This window comes from Gastrolobium bilobum, unplaced genomic scaffold (assembly GCF_033153095.1).
Source record: "Gastrolobium bilobum isolate Gb01-03AN ecotype WA unplaced genomic scaffold, APGP_CSIRO_Gbil_v1 utg6974, whole genome shotgun sequence".
Classification (NCBI taxonomy): domain Eukaryota; kingdom Viridiplantae; phylum Streptophyta; class Magnoliopsida; order Fabales; family Fabaceae; genus Gastrolobium; species Gastrolobium bilobum.
Window position 1 is genome coordinate 24,078 of NW_026897472.1, and position 13,663 is coordinate 37,740.

At 35.5% G+C, this 13,663-nt stretch overlaps 2 protein-coding genes across 2 annotated transcripts; both read left to right on the forward strand.

Moving 5' to 3' along the window:
* The first annotated feature begins 1,227 nt into the window (after positions 1–1,227).
* LOC133307211 (pentatricopeptide repeat-containing protein At3g22470, mitochondrial-like) lies at positions 1,228–4,567 on the forward strand. Its single transcript, XM_061507682.1, has 2 exons — positions 1,228–3,634; positions 4,524–4,567. Exon 1 carries the CDS (start codon positions 1,387–1,389, stop codon positions 3,598–3,600), a length of 2,214 nt encoding a protein of 737 aa, XP_061363666.1. The 5' UTR covers positions 1,228–1,386; the 3' UTR covers positions 3,601–3,634; positions 4,524–4,567.
* A 3,836-nt stretch (positions 4,568–8,403) lies between these two features.
* LOC133307214 (heat shock factor protein HSF8-like) lies at positions 8,404–13,362 on the forward strand. Its single transcript, XM_061507685.1, has 3 exons — positions 8,404–8,879; positions 11,298–12,578; positions 12,843–13,362. Exons 1-2 carry the CDS (start codon positions 8,616–8,618, stop codon positions 12,537–12,539), a joined length of 1,506 nt encoding a protein of 501 aa, XP_061363669.1. The 5' UTR covers positions 8,404–8,615; the 3' UTR covers positions 12,540–12,578; positions 12,843–13,362.
* The last annotated feature ends 301 nt before the right edge of the window (positions 13,363–13,663 follow it).

Genomic DNA, 13,663 nt, shown 5'->3' on the forward strand with positions numbered 1-13,663 from the left:
ATAATAATATGTTAAAAATACCCTTCGATCATGCTAAGTAATTCAACTCTTTTTCTCCATTTTTAATGATTTCAAGCTTCAGCCCCACACAAATATATAAATACGTTGTTTACATTTTAAGAATGTTTAAGAACGAAGGAGCATTAACTCCCAAGGGTAGCTCAGTTGGCAACGTATCTCTCTCCTCATATGGGATATTAGTCTCATCTTTCATTTGGTAGCGAAGCTCAATGCATTCACCGGTTGAATGATGATACCCTTCAGATTATACCCAAAAAAAAAAAAGAATGAAGGAGCATATGATGTTTCGTTCTCTTAACATATGAGCAAAATGTACAATTTATACAATTTTAAATGATAATTAGGTCAACTTTTTTTTTGGTAGACAATATTTAGGTCAACTTCAACAAAAAGAAGACATGAAAAATGGTATTTGGATATTATTTTCACCAACGATCTGATAAGTGATAAAAAAATATTAAGGAGTAAGTAATTTTAAAGAGGAAATGTATTTTAATCCTACTCTGAAATATAATAATATAATTAGCATATGATAATGGAGAAAGTGACCCAGTACACTAAAAATAAAAATATGATTTTTTCTCCATTTTTATTCAATTTATAATCAAATTTAATCAATAAATGGTTAGGTCGTTAAAAAAAATGAACCAGGAAAAAAAATCAAGTCTGAGAATGTTCTAATAGTGAATTAATTAAGATTTTTTTTCCATATATTTTGGAATGGAGCCAAAGAATGAATAATTTTTAAAACTTTGATATAAAATTAAAACTTTCATTCATTCTAAACCCAAAAAAGAAAAAGAAAAAAACCAGCCATCCAATTTTTTCTTTCTTTGTTTTTCGAACATTAAAAAAAATATTGTTATTATTAAATAATGTTATTATTATATCTTAACCGTTCATTTTCATTAATCAACGGTTATAACTTTTTATAAATCAAATTTATTAATTAATTATTAATTCACAATAAACCATTGATTGACAAAAATTAATAGTTAAGATATGATAATAACATTATTTGATATTAACAATATTTTATCTCAAAAAAAAAACCTTAATTCTGTAATAAGCTGCCCTAGGTTTGAACAAACAATGCTTGTTATAAAAAATTCTCATAGAACAAACTACATTAAAAGGAAATTAGCGTAAACCTCTTTAAACCCCTACCCTCTCCTCCAACTCGACGTGAAGTGAGAAGCTTTTCAACTTCAGAAAAAGAATTTAAAAAAAAAAAAAAAAAAAACCTTCCTTTTTCTGCAGCTCTATCCAAAGCGGCGGTGGCACAAGGTGGGTTCCTCAATCTTTACCTCACAACTTGTTGTTTAGTTGTTTCCATGGTGGCGCAAATTGGGAATTGATGGGTTCATGTTCATGTCGGTAATATGCTTACTTGGGTGCAGTTTGCTCCGCAGCAAAGCGCACTCCCAACAGCAATGCTTGTTTATGTTGTATTCTGCTGCTTCTTCCGCATTGATGTATGAAGACCAAGTGTTTGATGAAAGTCCGAAAATTGATGCCAATTTTGGGCTGAGTAGGTCAACACTCCGAGTTCCCGGAACAAGGAGAGAATTGTTTCCTTTAGTGGTTAGGGTGTTTAAGTCCTTGAATTGGAGGGTTGCAAGGGAAATAAGGTTTGGTAGTTGGGTTGAGAGTCATGGGTTTTCTCATTCAATCAATTCCTTTAGGATTATCATTCACACATTTGCTGTGGTGGGGATGCACTGTGAAGTGTTTGCTTTGCTTAGAGATGTCGTTGGATACTGTAACGAGGCCAAGTACGATGCTTTCAAATTATTTTCAGATTTGCTGGATTCACCCCACCATGTGGAAAGATCCATTGTTGTGTTTGATATGCTCATAAAAGTATTTGCATCCAACTCTATGCTTGAAAATGCTCTTGATGTGTATATGAGTGCTAAGCATGTTGGGATTGAACCTGATATATTGTCTTGCAATTTCTTGTTGAAATGCTTGGTAGAAGCTAATAGAGTGGAGTTTGTAAGATGTTATTTTGAGGAGTTGAAAGACTCTGGTCCGTCGCCAAATATCTACACGTATACAATTATGATGAAGTTTTATTGTAGAGATGTTGGGCAGGGTGCAGATATTAGACGGACTACTGAGATTTTAGGAAAAATATATAGGAGTGGGGAAAACCCAAATGTTGTCACATATAGTACTTATATTCATGGACTTTGTAAAGTTGGTTCCGTTGAGGTTGCTCTGAAGTTAATTCGAAACTTGTGCTATAAAAACCAGCCTCTGAATAACCATTGTTTTAATGCTGTAATTTATGGATTTTGTCAAAGAGGTGCAGTACATGAAGCTTTGGAAGTTTTGGAAGAAATGAAGAGCTCCGGGATAATTCCTGATGTTTATAGCTACAGCATTTTAATTGATGCATTCTGCAAGAAAGGGGATGTAGTGAAAGGTCTTGACTTTATGAAGGAAATGGAACTCTACCAGATAAAACCATCCATTGTTAGCTATACCTCCCTCATCCGTGGTCTATGCAAGAATAAGCTGATGCAAAGCTCTGTGGATATCTTTCGTAGTATTGGTGCTTCTGGTCACAAATATGATCAGACTGTCTATGAAACGTTAATTGATGGATTTTGCATGCAAGGTGATATGGATTCAGCTATCAAGCTTTTGGAGGAGATGACCAGCAATGATTTGGTACCTACAGCTTTTAGTTTCCGCTGTCTAATTAGGGGATTCTACAAACTAGGACTCTTTGATAAGGCATTGGAAATTTTTAATATCATGCTACAGGATGATATCTGGCCAGATACTATTGCTTGCAATTATGTTCTTAATGGATACTGCAGGGCAGGTCACTTCAAAGAAGCCTTGACACTGTTGGAAGAATTCCAAGACCATGGAATTAACCTCAACTCACATTCATATAATGCGATTATCTACAGGCTTTGCAGAGAAAGTTACCCAGAAAGAGCATTGGAGCTCCTGCCCAGAATGTTTAAAAGGAATGTACTTCCTGGAGTCGTGAATTATAGTACTCTTATCTCTGGCTTTGCCAAACAGTCAAATTTTAAAAAGGCTGTGATGTTATTCACTCGAATGGTAAAAGTAGGGATCACTTTTAACACCATCACATATACAATTCTTATTAACATATTTAGCCGTAGTTGCAAAATGTGTGAAGCATATGGTATTTTAAAGGAAATGAAAGAAAGGGGTTTGCATCCAGATCAGATTTCATATACATCTTTAATAGCTGGCTTTTGTAATACTAGAGAAATGAAAAAGGCCTGGGCATTATTTGAAGAAATGTTGAAGGAAGGCTGTTTGCCTAATGTAATTACTTATACTTGTTTGATTGATGGATTTTGCAAGTCAAACCGGATAGATTTGGCCTCCTGGCTGTTTGATAAAATGAACAGGGATGCAGTTATTCCTGATGTTGTAACTTACACTGTCCTTATTTCTTGGTACCATAAGCATGGGTGCATAGATCAGGCACATAGAATATATGACGAAATGAAGGCAAAGGGTATTTTGCCAGATGATATAACTCATAAGGTTCTGGGTCTGAATGGTGCAATTCAAGAAGGTTAGGTAGCTGTATAAAAGCTTCCATGATATCCGGCTGGTATGTGTTTTGACATAATTTCTTCTTGTATTTGACATCTCCATTATTATATGCCAGGTTATTAAACTTGCTTGCTAATTGAAAATCCACTTGATACAGTATGATCATAATAAAACCTGTGTTGTTCAATAGTTGTATCACTCATTGGCATCCACTTATTATATAGTTTATTTTTTTGGGTAATAATATATAGTTATTTGTTATTAGCCTAGTAGTTTATAATTTATATACAATTGTCCCCACTAGGCACTAGCTAGTTATTTTTGCGACTAATGTATGAACTATCATTTTTAAGTCAATAAATTGAGATGAATAATGCTATATATGAAATATTTTGTACTTGTGAAAATTCACATATCTTTCTACATATTCTACACCATTTGATTTTTGTTTATGCATCTGCATTAGATTTTCCAAAACAGAGCAGCCAGATACTACTAGTACTAGTTTAAATGATAACTTGTTTCGTACTCATCATCCTTCAACTTCATTGTGTAAACTATATTTTGTTACATGTATTGACACATTAAGCATTCGTTTATTTATTTATTTTTAATTTTGTACATTAGTGTGAAATTTCTCCCGCTAAGCAAATTTTTTGGATCCACTACCGGTTGCTGTGCTTGTTTAATTGATGAATTGCCAAATATCTTCACATTTTCCAATTCTAGGCAGACTCACATTGTATCATTAAGTGGAAATAATCTGCAGATGCTGGTTGTTATGAAATGATGAAATGAAATGTTTTCGCTACAGTACTGATAGTAATAATGATTACAGTACTGAAAGTATTACTAGAAATGAGTATTATTAATTTATTATCTTCATCATCCTTGCTTGCCATTTGTGTCACAGAATAAGAAGGTTGAATATTTCATTTCCGGTGCAGTGATCCAAAGAAGACATATTGAGTGTTAAAGAGAATCAAACTTGGTAAGTTAAATGGGATGCCCATGACATTGCTAATAATTGATATTTCAAGCATTATATGTCCTGCAAAGTTTAGCATCACTTTTGGAGAGTACTATACTATGAATTATTTTTTTGGAGTTTTGTGCATATTATATTTCCCTTTTGATTCTTATTTGTATGTTCACTGTCATTTTGCAATGTAGCAGACATTATGTTTATAGGGCAGGAAGATGGATTTGCATTTTAAGAAAATGCTGAATCATCATGCAGAAGTGGCTGAATGGAAGTTGTAATCACTGCAAAAATGGGGGTAGTTCTCTATTCATATTTATAAACATCAAGGCTACCCATACACTAGACATGTAAAATTTTATAATGTCAGGGAAGAGCATAATTATTAGCTAGAGGTATTCTATAAAAAAAATTAAGGTTTAGGTTGAAATGACTGCTATGTTGTATGATTTTGATTTCTTAAACTCTTGCTCTTGCACTATTGGAGTGACTCTAGCCCATTTGGTTTCACCACTTTTCTTTTTGATATGTCTAAAGTACTTAGTGTGACGAGGCATTTTACATTTGATGATTGTTATAAGAAACAATTTTGACTATTCAATCTTCCTTGAAGAAGCACCAAAGTTTGCATTTTCTTTGTGCAGCAAAGCTTCAACTTTTGCTGAGCAACTTTAGAACATGATTCCCGATAGATATTAGTACTTTGGTTGCGATGCTATATTTATGGTCGAGTAGTTGTGAACCTATTAAGGGACACTTTGCACAAACATGATGTGGGGCTTTATCTGCATTTTGTTTTTTAGCCTGGTGCTTGAGGAGAAGGGTGTACTTTGATGTCAATAAGTTAATCCTGAAGATGTGTTCAGCATCGGAATATGGATATTCAAGTAATAAGCATATTGTTCTTCTATTGGAAGGCAAGCTTCATCTCTCACTTTAGGAGATCTCATCTTTAGCTCTCATTGCCATGGCCTTGTGACCAAAACAATTGGTATCTATTTTTTTTAACCTGTACCATATACAGGTTAAAAAAGTGTAACGCTGCTGCTCTACATTATGAAAACCTGTTCATTGGTGTAATTGGCTCCTATTTGAAAGGTCAGGGACCAATTGATTTGGCTTTTGTCTGCTTGAAAATGATATTGTGAAGGTTTCAGATGAGATGAAACTATGACACAACAGGAGGGAGGGTGATCAATACTGAACAAAAAGCTGAAGATTTCCATTTACTACTTAAAGATGCCATTGGACCAATTGGGTCTCATTTTCCTGCTTGCATTGACTTCATCCTGAGGGATGTGGACTGCCAGAATTATTTCTCTGGTAAGATTCTATAACAAACTTCACTTTCTTCATTTTGTTAAGAGAAGTTATATTTTATGGGCCAGCCAGCCAGATAGTTTTTACTCTCTTCTCTGTAGCATTATATTTTACCATTTTATCTCTTTGAAGGGGAATGCTATTTTCGCATTTTATCTATTCGAAGGGGAATACTATGTGTGTTTATTAAGAATGAAAATGTAAGTAGAGGGGGAAGTGAAAATTGACAACGTACCCAACCATACATGATGTTAAGATACATTATCAATTTTCTCTCATTCTCTTTCCGATCCTTCCATTTTCACTACACCCTTGATCGATCTGGTTATTTTTAGTTTTTGCACATATTTCAGGAAATTGGCTTTGCATCCTCATAAATAGGTCAAACTTAGATCCCGGGTGAAAAAGTGTTTTCTATAAACATATAGACTATCTTGAAGGTAGATGTTACTGATAAATTAATGTTAATCTGCATTTTTTTAGAGTAAATACCATTTTCAGTCCTCAGCAAATTTCACGATGCCCGCTTTAGTCCCTAGCAAATAAAAAGGTTATTCGTGGTCCCTAAAAAATTCAAAATAGACCCATTTTAGTCTTTTTGAGGGACTAGTATGGATCTTTTTTCAATTTGTGAGGGACCACGATTTCAACTAAATGGGCCCATTTTGAATTTCTCAGGGATCACAAATAGCTTTTTTATTTGTTAGGGACTAAAGCGAGCATCGTGAAATTTGCTGAGGATAAAAAAATGTATTTATTCTTTTTTTTAATAGTTAAAAAAGCAAAAGAAATGAGCATTCCTGAATCAAAATTCCGTACTTTCTTTTGCCATGAACGATGCAAAAATCAGGTGCAGATTATGATTCATTTTATTCTGATTTATACTAAATGTACTTACCTTCTTTTCTTTGGCACCATGACAAGTGCAGTTGGATTTTGGGGAAAGGAGATCTAAGGCAGATGTGGTTTGGATTTGGGCGCACGAGATATTTGCTGATGCTGATGTCATTGTACTCCACATTTGCCCGTTATAATCTTCAATTTTTTCTTTGGCGTAAGTATTTTTGTTGAATGAAATATTTTCACAGATGTATGAATAGAGAATTATTCCGGTACCTATATTATTTTTCAAGGGTACCGGTACTTCATGTGAGTTGTCAATAATTTATTTTTACTATATTTAATTTATTATAAAACATTTTATAACTCAGCTAGCTTGACTAAAATACTTACGAGGCACTTTAGTAACTCCTGTAAGAATATTGTTGAAATAGTGTTTGAAAGAAACTGGGTATTATATGGAAATAAATAACGCCTATTAGATGTTGAGAAACTTGGTTTAGTTTCAGAGAATGGGTTGAAATCTAATATGATTATGGTGGATGTAACAAGCCCAACAAAAGTAGGAAATGATTTATAGATGGCTAACCAATTACCCGAAGCCCCAATTTAGATCTGTCACTGTCAGGAAAAATTGATCTTTTCACGTGAAAATTTCACATGACAAAGTTGCCTAAAAATCCAATAGAGAACTCATTTCCTACTCTCTGATAACTCAGGCAACAGCCTGCCTGAGCATTATAACTTGGTACGTGGTGACCCACTCCTCCAATCTGGCTAAAAGTTAAGGTGGGTGCTACATTCAATTCAAAGGATGGTACGGGGGCAGTTGCAGCTTTATTAAGGGATGAAATAAGAAATCTAATCAAAAGTATGGCCAGCAAGGTTGAAGAAGCATTAGCATCATGAGAAGCTTCTAATTTTTAACTGTGGTCTTAAAACTGCCAGATACTTAAAAGTTCTCTAATTCAGGTAACTATCATGCAATCCTCTTTAAAGGAAAAATGCAGCTGGGAGAAATAGTGTTAGTCATCCAATGGACAGAAAGGTATAGGTACAAAACAGCACATATATTTTTTGTGGCTTCAGTGATAATCTTCCTACCCACCACTAAGCTTTAACCAGATCCTTGGTTAGCCTCTCCAGTAATGTGTTTGAAGCCTTCTTGTTGTCTCCATCTTATCTATATATTGTGGCCTTATCTATATAATATACTCATAAAAAGTTGTCTTCCTCCACAGGGGATTCCTCTTTTACATGCTGTCTTTTTAAAAAAAATAAAATAAATAAATAAATACCATCTCATAAGAATAATGTTTGGTACACTTCACGGTTGAGCACATGACCTAAAATCTATTTAAGGTAGTAGAATATGTGCCTTCAACAAGGAGAAACTGGTTATGATGATAAAAGTTGTACAAATTTAAAGTGAAGTGTATAGTGTGCAGGTTAAATCATTAATCCCATAATCATTTTTACACTATAACTTAATTGGATATTCGGATTAAAAATGACTGATCATACAAAATTCAATCATAAAATAATGTGTTTTATTGAGATTATAATAATATTCAATCAAAATAACATTCTTTTGCGAGGATGGCAAATTGGTAACTTCACTCACTCCATCAGCCCAAAAAGGAAAGGTGCCCATACTCCATAGGCCATAAGTCCATTCCCTCATGTCGTGTCTGTTCTCTCTCTCTCTCTCTCTCTCTCTCTCTGTGTGTGTACAATTCCAAATCCATTTTTATAATATTTTAAACTTTGTCTCAACCTCACCAACTAGGGTTTGCGTTTTTTTCGCAAAAATGCCTGGCGTTACCATCCTTTCCTAATATATTCTTTCGTCGATTCCAGTTTTCCCTTTATTTTTCTTAAAATTCAAATTTCCGATATGGACGGAGTGAGCGGCGGCGGAGACGGAAGCTCCACCCAGTTGCCGGCGCCGGCCCCGATTCCGAACGTGAACGCGCCGCCACCGTTTCTGAGCAAAACGTATGACATGGTGGATGACCCATCGACGGACGCTATCGTGTCATGGAGCGCAACCAACAACAGCTTCGTGGTTTGGGACCCACCCGAATTCGCAAGGGACCTTTTGCCTAAGTACTTCAAGCACAACAACTTCTCCAGCTTCGTTAGACAGTTGAACACATATGTATGTTCACGTTCCCCCTTCTTCTTCTTCTTCTTCTTCTTCTTCTTCTTTGCCTTGCATTTTCTTCCTTAAAGTTGTTACTGATTGTCGATTAGATCACAAAAGAGACGCGCTTTTTTCTTTTTCTTTTTTATTTTGCGCCTTTGACCATTGGAATGGAAGTGATTATCGGTTATGAGTGGTCTTGTTGATGTACAATGATAATCCTTTTGAACTGTTTAATCTCAGTCTTAGAATAATGTCTTATAGTTTATGGGATTTGATTTTGATGTTTTGCGCTGTTGTGGGTAAGTACGATTCATAATTAGTTCAGATTATGATGTGAGTGTAGATTTGACTTACTGTCTGCAACTGGGTTGCTGGCAAAATTTGATTTTAAGTATTTGTTTTGCTATAATGTACGGAGGAGTGTGTGAGAGATGTTTTTGTTTTTATTTTATATTTTGGGTTTTTGCTTTGCCCCAATCCCTCTTTATCATCCAACGTCTTAGTTCATTTTCAATTAAAGTGAATGGTGGCCTCAACTAGTGAAGTAGGAAAGTTGCTTCAGCCTTCAATTTAACTAAAAGAACCAGGGTGGGGTTTGTTGTTTTGTTTGTGTGTGTCAAAAGAATGGATAGCCTGTGAAATTTAAATTTGATTTCTTATCCTCCTGCTTTGTCTCAGCAACCAGATGGAGCAGAAGTGGGAAAATTGACAAAGAAAGCAGTTCTCAGGTTAATATGTTACTTGATTACTAGTTTACTCATGTGTTGTAGTATATCAAATGTCAACTGGGTGTACTGTATAAACCTAACTGAAGTGAGGTAGATTTCAAATTCCTGAAAAGAGGAGTTAGGGGTTTACGAAAAGATTCTTGCTATGAAGCTGTTATGATATCTGACGCGGGTTCAGTGTCCTTTTTCTGTACAATTGTATTAGCCCTCTGTTATGAGGGAATGTGTTTATGTTTTCTGCACGAAATATTAATTAAATTCTATGAAGCAGAAACTTTTAATTGTACTGCTGCTATCAGTACAATGGGTATTATGTACATTTTTCAAATCTTGTTGGAAGAATGGTAAAGGTGAAATAAGGATGAGACCATTAACGCAGCTCTGCTTGATTATTGAGTTCATTTAGGTAAATGGTATGAACTTCTCAACTATGTTGTGGAATTGATTAGTTGCCTTAGTGGCATAGGACTGCGTTTTTTATGTAGTATAAGGCTGTTGAATTCTCAAATTTTAAGCTAGTATTTTTCTTATAATTAGAGGAATCAATAGCAATGTTTACGTAGCCTCTTGCTAAATTAAGCATGACTAATAGTATCAAAACACTGGGACATTACGGCTGCAATAAGTTCTGTTCTGTCTTCCTCGTGAACCAATGCTAGCTACATGCAAGTATATTTTATTGGCACTCATTCAGGATTTTACATCTACTTCTGATTTGCTGAACTCTTCTGTGAGTGGAATGCAAATTCTATTTATTAGTTTACTTTCTTTTCTGAAGATTAGTTTAGAATAAATATTTTAACATTTTCTTTTATTGTGGGAATTACCTTTTGTCATATATTTAATTTCTGGTTGAGTACTTGAAAAGCTTTAGCTTATTGATATGTGAGTTTGATACAAACTCAGCCCAGAAAAGAAGGGAAAAGACTGAAATGATATTGATATAGTTGAATCAAGACCAGACCCAATGTTTTCATTACACCAGTATCAAAAACAGAAAGGAAAATTTCAGTAATACTGAAATGTAAATGAACAGAAAATGAAAGAAGAAACAGAAACAAAGCCCGAGCATGTTGGAGAGTGCTCTGATTCTCTCCCAATTCCCAAGTCCAAAGTCTAAATTCCCTGATACCCTTCTATGATGCCATTCTCTCTTTATATATTTGCATGATACAGCCCTTAATAGAATCCCACTCATCAGATTCTAGCAGATTCCACCACCTCTTTCTTCTAACAGATTAGTTATGCCACTGCTGATTCCCTGTGGCCACGTTCTCATTGTCACGTTTCTATCAGAGTTCCATTACTTCATATTGCAGAAATCCATTGAACCTGAAATAAGTTAACATCAAACAGTGAGTTTGTCCCCAGGCTCAGTTTGTGGACATGGGCTTTTTTCGTTGACATGTCTACCTGAGTAAATTAGCAGTACTCATTTTAGATGTAAAGCTGGTGCATATCCTTTATGGAGCAGATCCAGATGGCCATGATTGGAGTTAGATTTTTTCTTGTTTGTCGTAGGTAGACCACCTTGCATCCTTGCACTATATTGTTGCACATTCTTCATTATCTTGTCTATTTTTAGTTTAGCTATGCATGTCTACTTCGTTGTTTTATATAACAACTCGAAAGTTGTGGGTACTTTCGACCTCCTTCCTGCCTCTTTTTTCTTCTAACATCATCAACTCATTATTTTAAGCAGGGCTTCAGGAAGGTTGATCCAGATCGCTGGGAATTTGCAAATGAGGGCTTTTTGAGGGGTCAAAAGCACTTGCTTAGGAGTATAACTAGGCGAAAACCTGCCCATGGTCATAATCATCAACAGGCTCAGCAACCACATGGACAGAGTTCATCAGTAGGGGCATGTGTAGAAGTTGGGAAGTTTGGGCTTGAGGAAGAGGTTGAGAGGCTTAAAAGAGATAAAAATGTGCTCATGCAAGAGCTAGTGAGGTTGAGGCAGCAGCAACAGACCACTGATAACCAGCTGCAGGCAATGGTTCAGCGCCTTCAGGGAATGGAGCAACGACAGCAGCAAATGATGTCATTCCTTGCAAAAGCTGTCCAGAGCCCTGGCTTCTTTGCTCAGTTTGTACAACAGCAAAATGAGAGCAATAGGCGTATAACTGAAGTCAACAAAAAGCGTCGGCTCAAGCAAGAAGGTATTGCCGAAACAGAGCGTGCTGCCGCTCCTGATGGACAAATTGTAAAATATCAACCTCAGGGGAATGAAGCAGCAAAAGCAATGCTAAGACAGATCATGAAATGGGATACGTCTCATGTAGAATCTTTTAATAAAAACCCCGATAATTACTTGGTTGGTGATACTTCATCGTCATCCAGTGCAATGGACAGCAGCAGCTCTTCAAGCTGGACTTCTGGAGTAACTCTTCAAGAGATCCCTCCTGCTACAGTGCAGTCTTCTCATATTCCTGCTGCAACGGGGAATCAAGGGCACTTCCCCTCAACAGGCAAACCTGAAATTCTATCTGTACCGCAAGCTGCAGTTTCTGATAAAGTTGCAAAGGATGGAGCACATGAGGCACCTTCTATCCCTGTATCTCAAGCAGATGTCATCATGCCTGATCTTCCTTCAATAACAAAGTTAGAGACAGGAAATATTCTTGATATTCCTGAAGAAAATTATATGGTTCCAGAGACAGATGCGGGATATATGGATCCTACTTCACTGGGAGTAAGTGGGTCATTTTCTATGGATTTTGAAGGTATTTCACCCGACGTGGACATTGATGATTTGTTTGGCAATCCTTCTATTTGGGACGATCTTTTGCAAACTCCAGTTGCAGAGGATATCGAGACCAATGTTGCTGAAGAGTCCAAGGGGAATGAAGTGCAGCCAATGGAAAATGGATGGGACAAAACTCAACATATGGATCAACTTACTGAGCAGATGGGTCTTCTTTCTTCTGATGTAGATAGAGTTTGATTGTCTATGAATTTGTATTAATCTTTCATATTTTCCAAGGTAATCTCTTACCCAAACAATACACGATTGATGTCTATAATATAATTACACTTCCACTTGATCACTGAAAAAGTAGATGCTTTTCATTTGGTCTTTTTTGGGTCTAGTTTGTTAATATGAGGCCTAAATCTAATTTTCTTTTCTGTGTATTTCCATTTATATTTCCTTCAACTTCATGTTGAAAACACGTTATGAACTTATGGTCTTGTCATGGCATCCTTGTGGAGTGTTTGTTATAGCTGATCAGTTCTTTCAATGTTGTAGGTAATCTGTGAAATTGAGTATATGTGAATTATATTGAAGTTCTTTCCCAATCTTCAAGTTTCCTTTGTGAGGGGAAAAATGGAAAATCCACATCGGCTCTTGTTTGGAAGATTTACTTCATGAACAAGGAGAGAAAACAATGGATGGCAGTGGTTACGATGTTAAGCTGCGGGCTGTTTATTTCTTTATCCTTTCTTAAGGTCCGCTATGTAAAAGTGAAAATGGAAGAATCGAGGGAGGAGTGAAAATTAGCAATGTCAGATACATTATATGTGTTGATTCATTGTTACCTCTTCCTTTCCTTTTCATTCTTACCAAGTACATTATATGTGGATGGGAATTCCAACTCTACCTTCTCTCCATCGTTTATGCTAACAAAATGTATGCTTATTTTGGGATGTAATTAACGAGTATTCCCAATGCTTCAGATCAAGGAATGGATCTTCAGATCTCTTATTTAACATGATCAGGTGATGAGAAACAATATCAGCCGTTCATAAACACATTAATGGTTATTCTTTCCTCATCCTATCTTAATGCTTGTTCTCTCTTAACTCCTATCATTAATTTGTCTATGGATAGATAAGATCGGCTTATATGATCCATTTCCTTTCTATCGTGTCTAAATTTTTTTGGTATATAATATTACAAGTTTAGTCCAATGGCGTGTATTCATCTTTTGTGCCATTTGTTATGTTTTTGCTGTACTAGTGTAGTATATTGAAAATATATAAGAATTTATTTATATTGTAAGTTGGGGTATTAATTCTGAATTTTGACATATATGCTGATCTGTTCATAAAAAACTATGAGAAATTCTT

Coding starts and splice junctions, on each gene's coding strand:
- LOC133307211 (XM_061507682.1), top strand. CDS start 1,387: ATGTTCATGTCGGTAATATGCTTACTTGGGTGCAGTTTGCTCCGCAGC.
- LOC133307214 (XM_061507685.1), top strand. CDS start 8,616: ATGGACGGAGTGAGCGGCGGCGGAGACGGAAGCTCCACCCAGTTGCCG. Junction 8,880..11,297: donor TTAGACAGTTGAACACATAT/GTATGTTCACGT, acceptor TATTTTAAGCAG/GGCTTCAGGAAGGTTGATCC.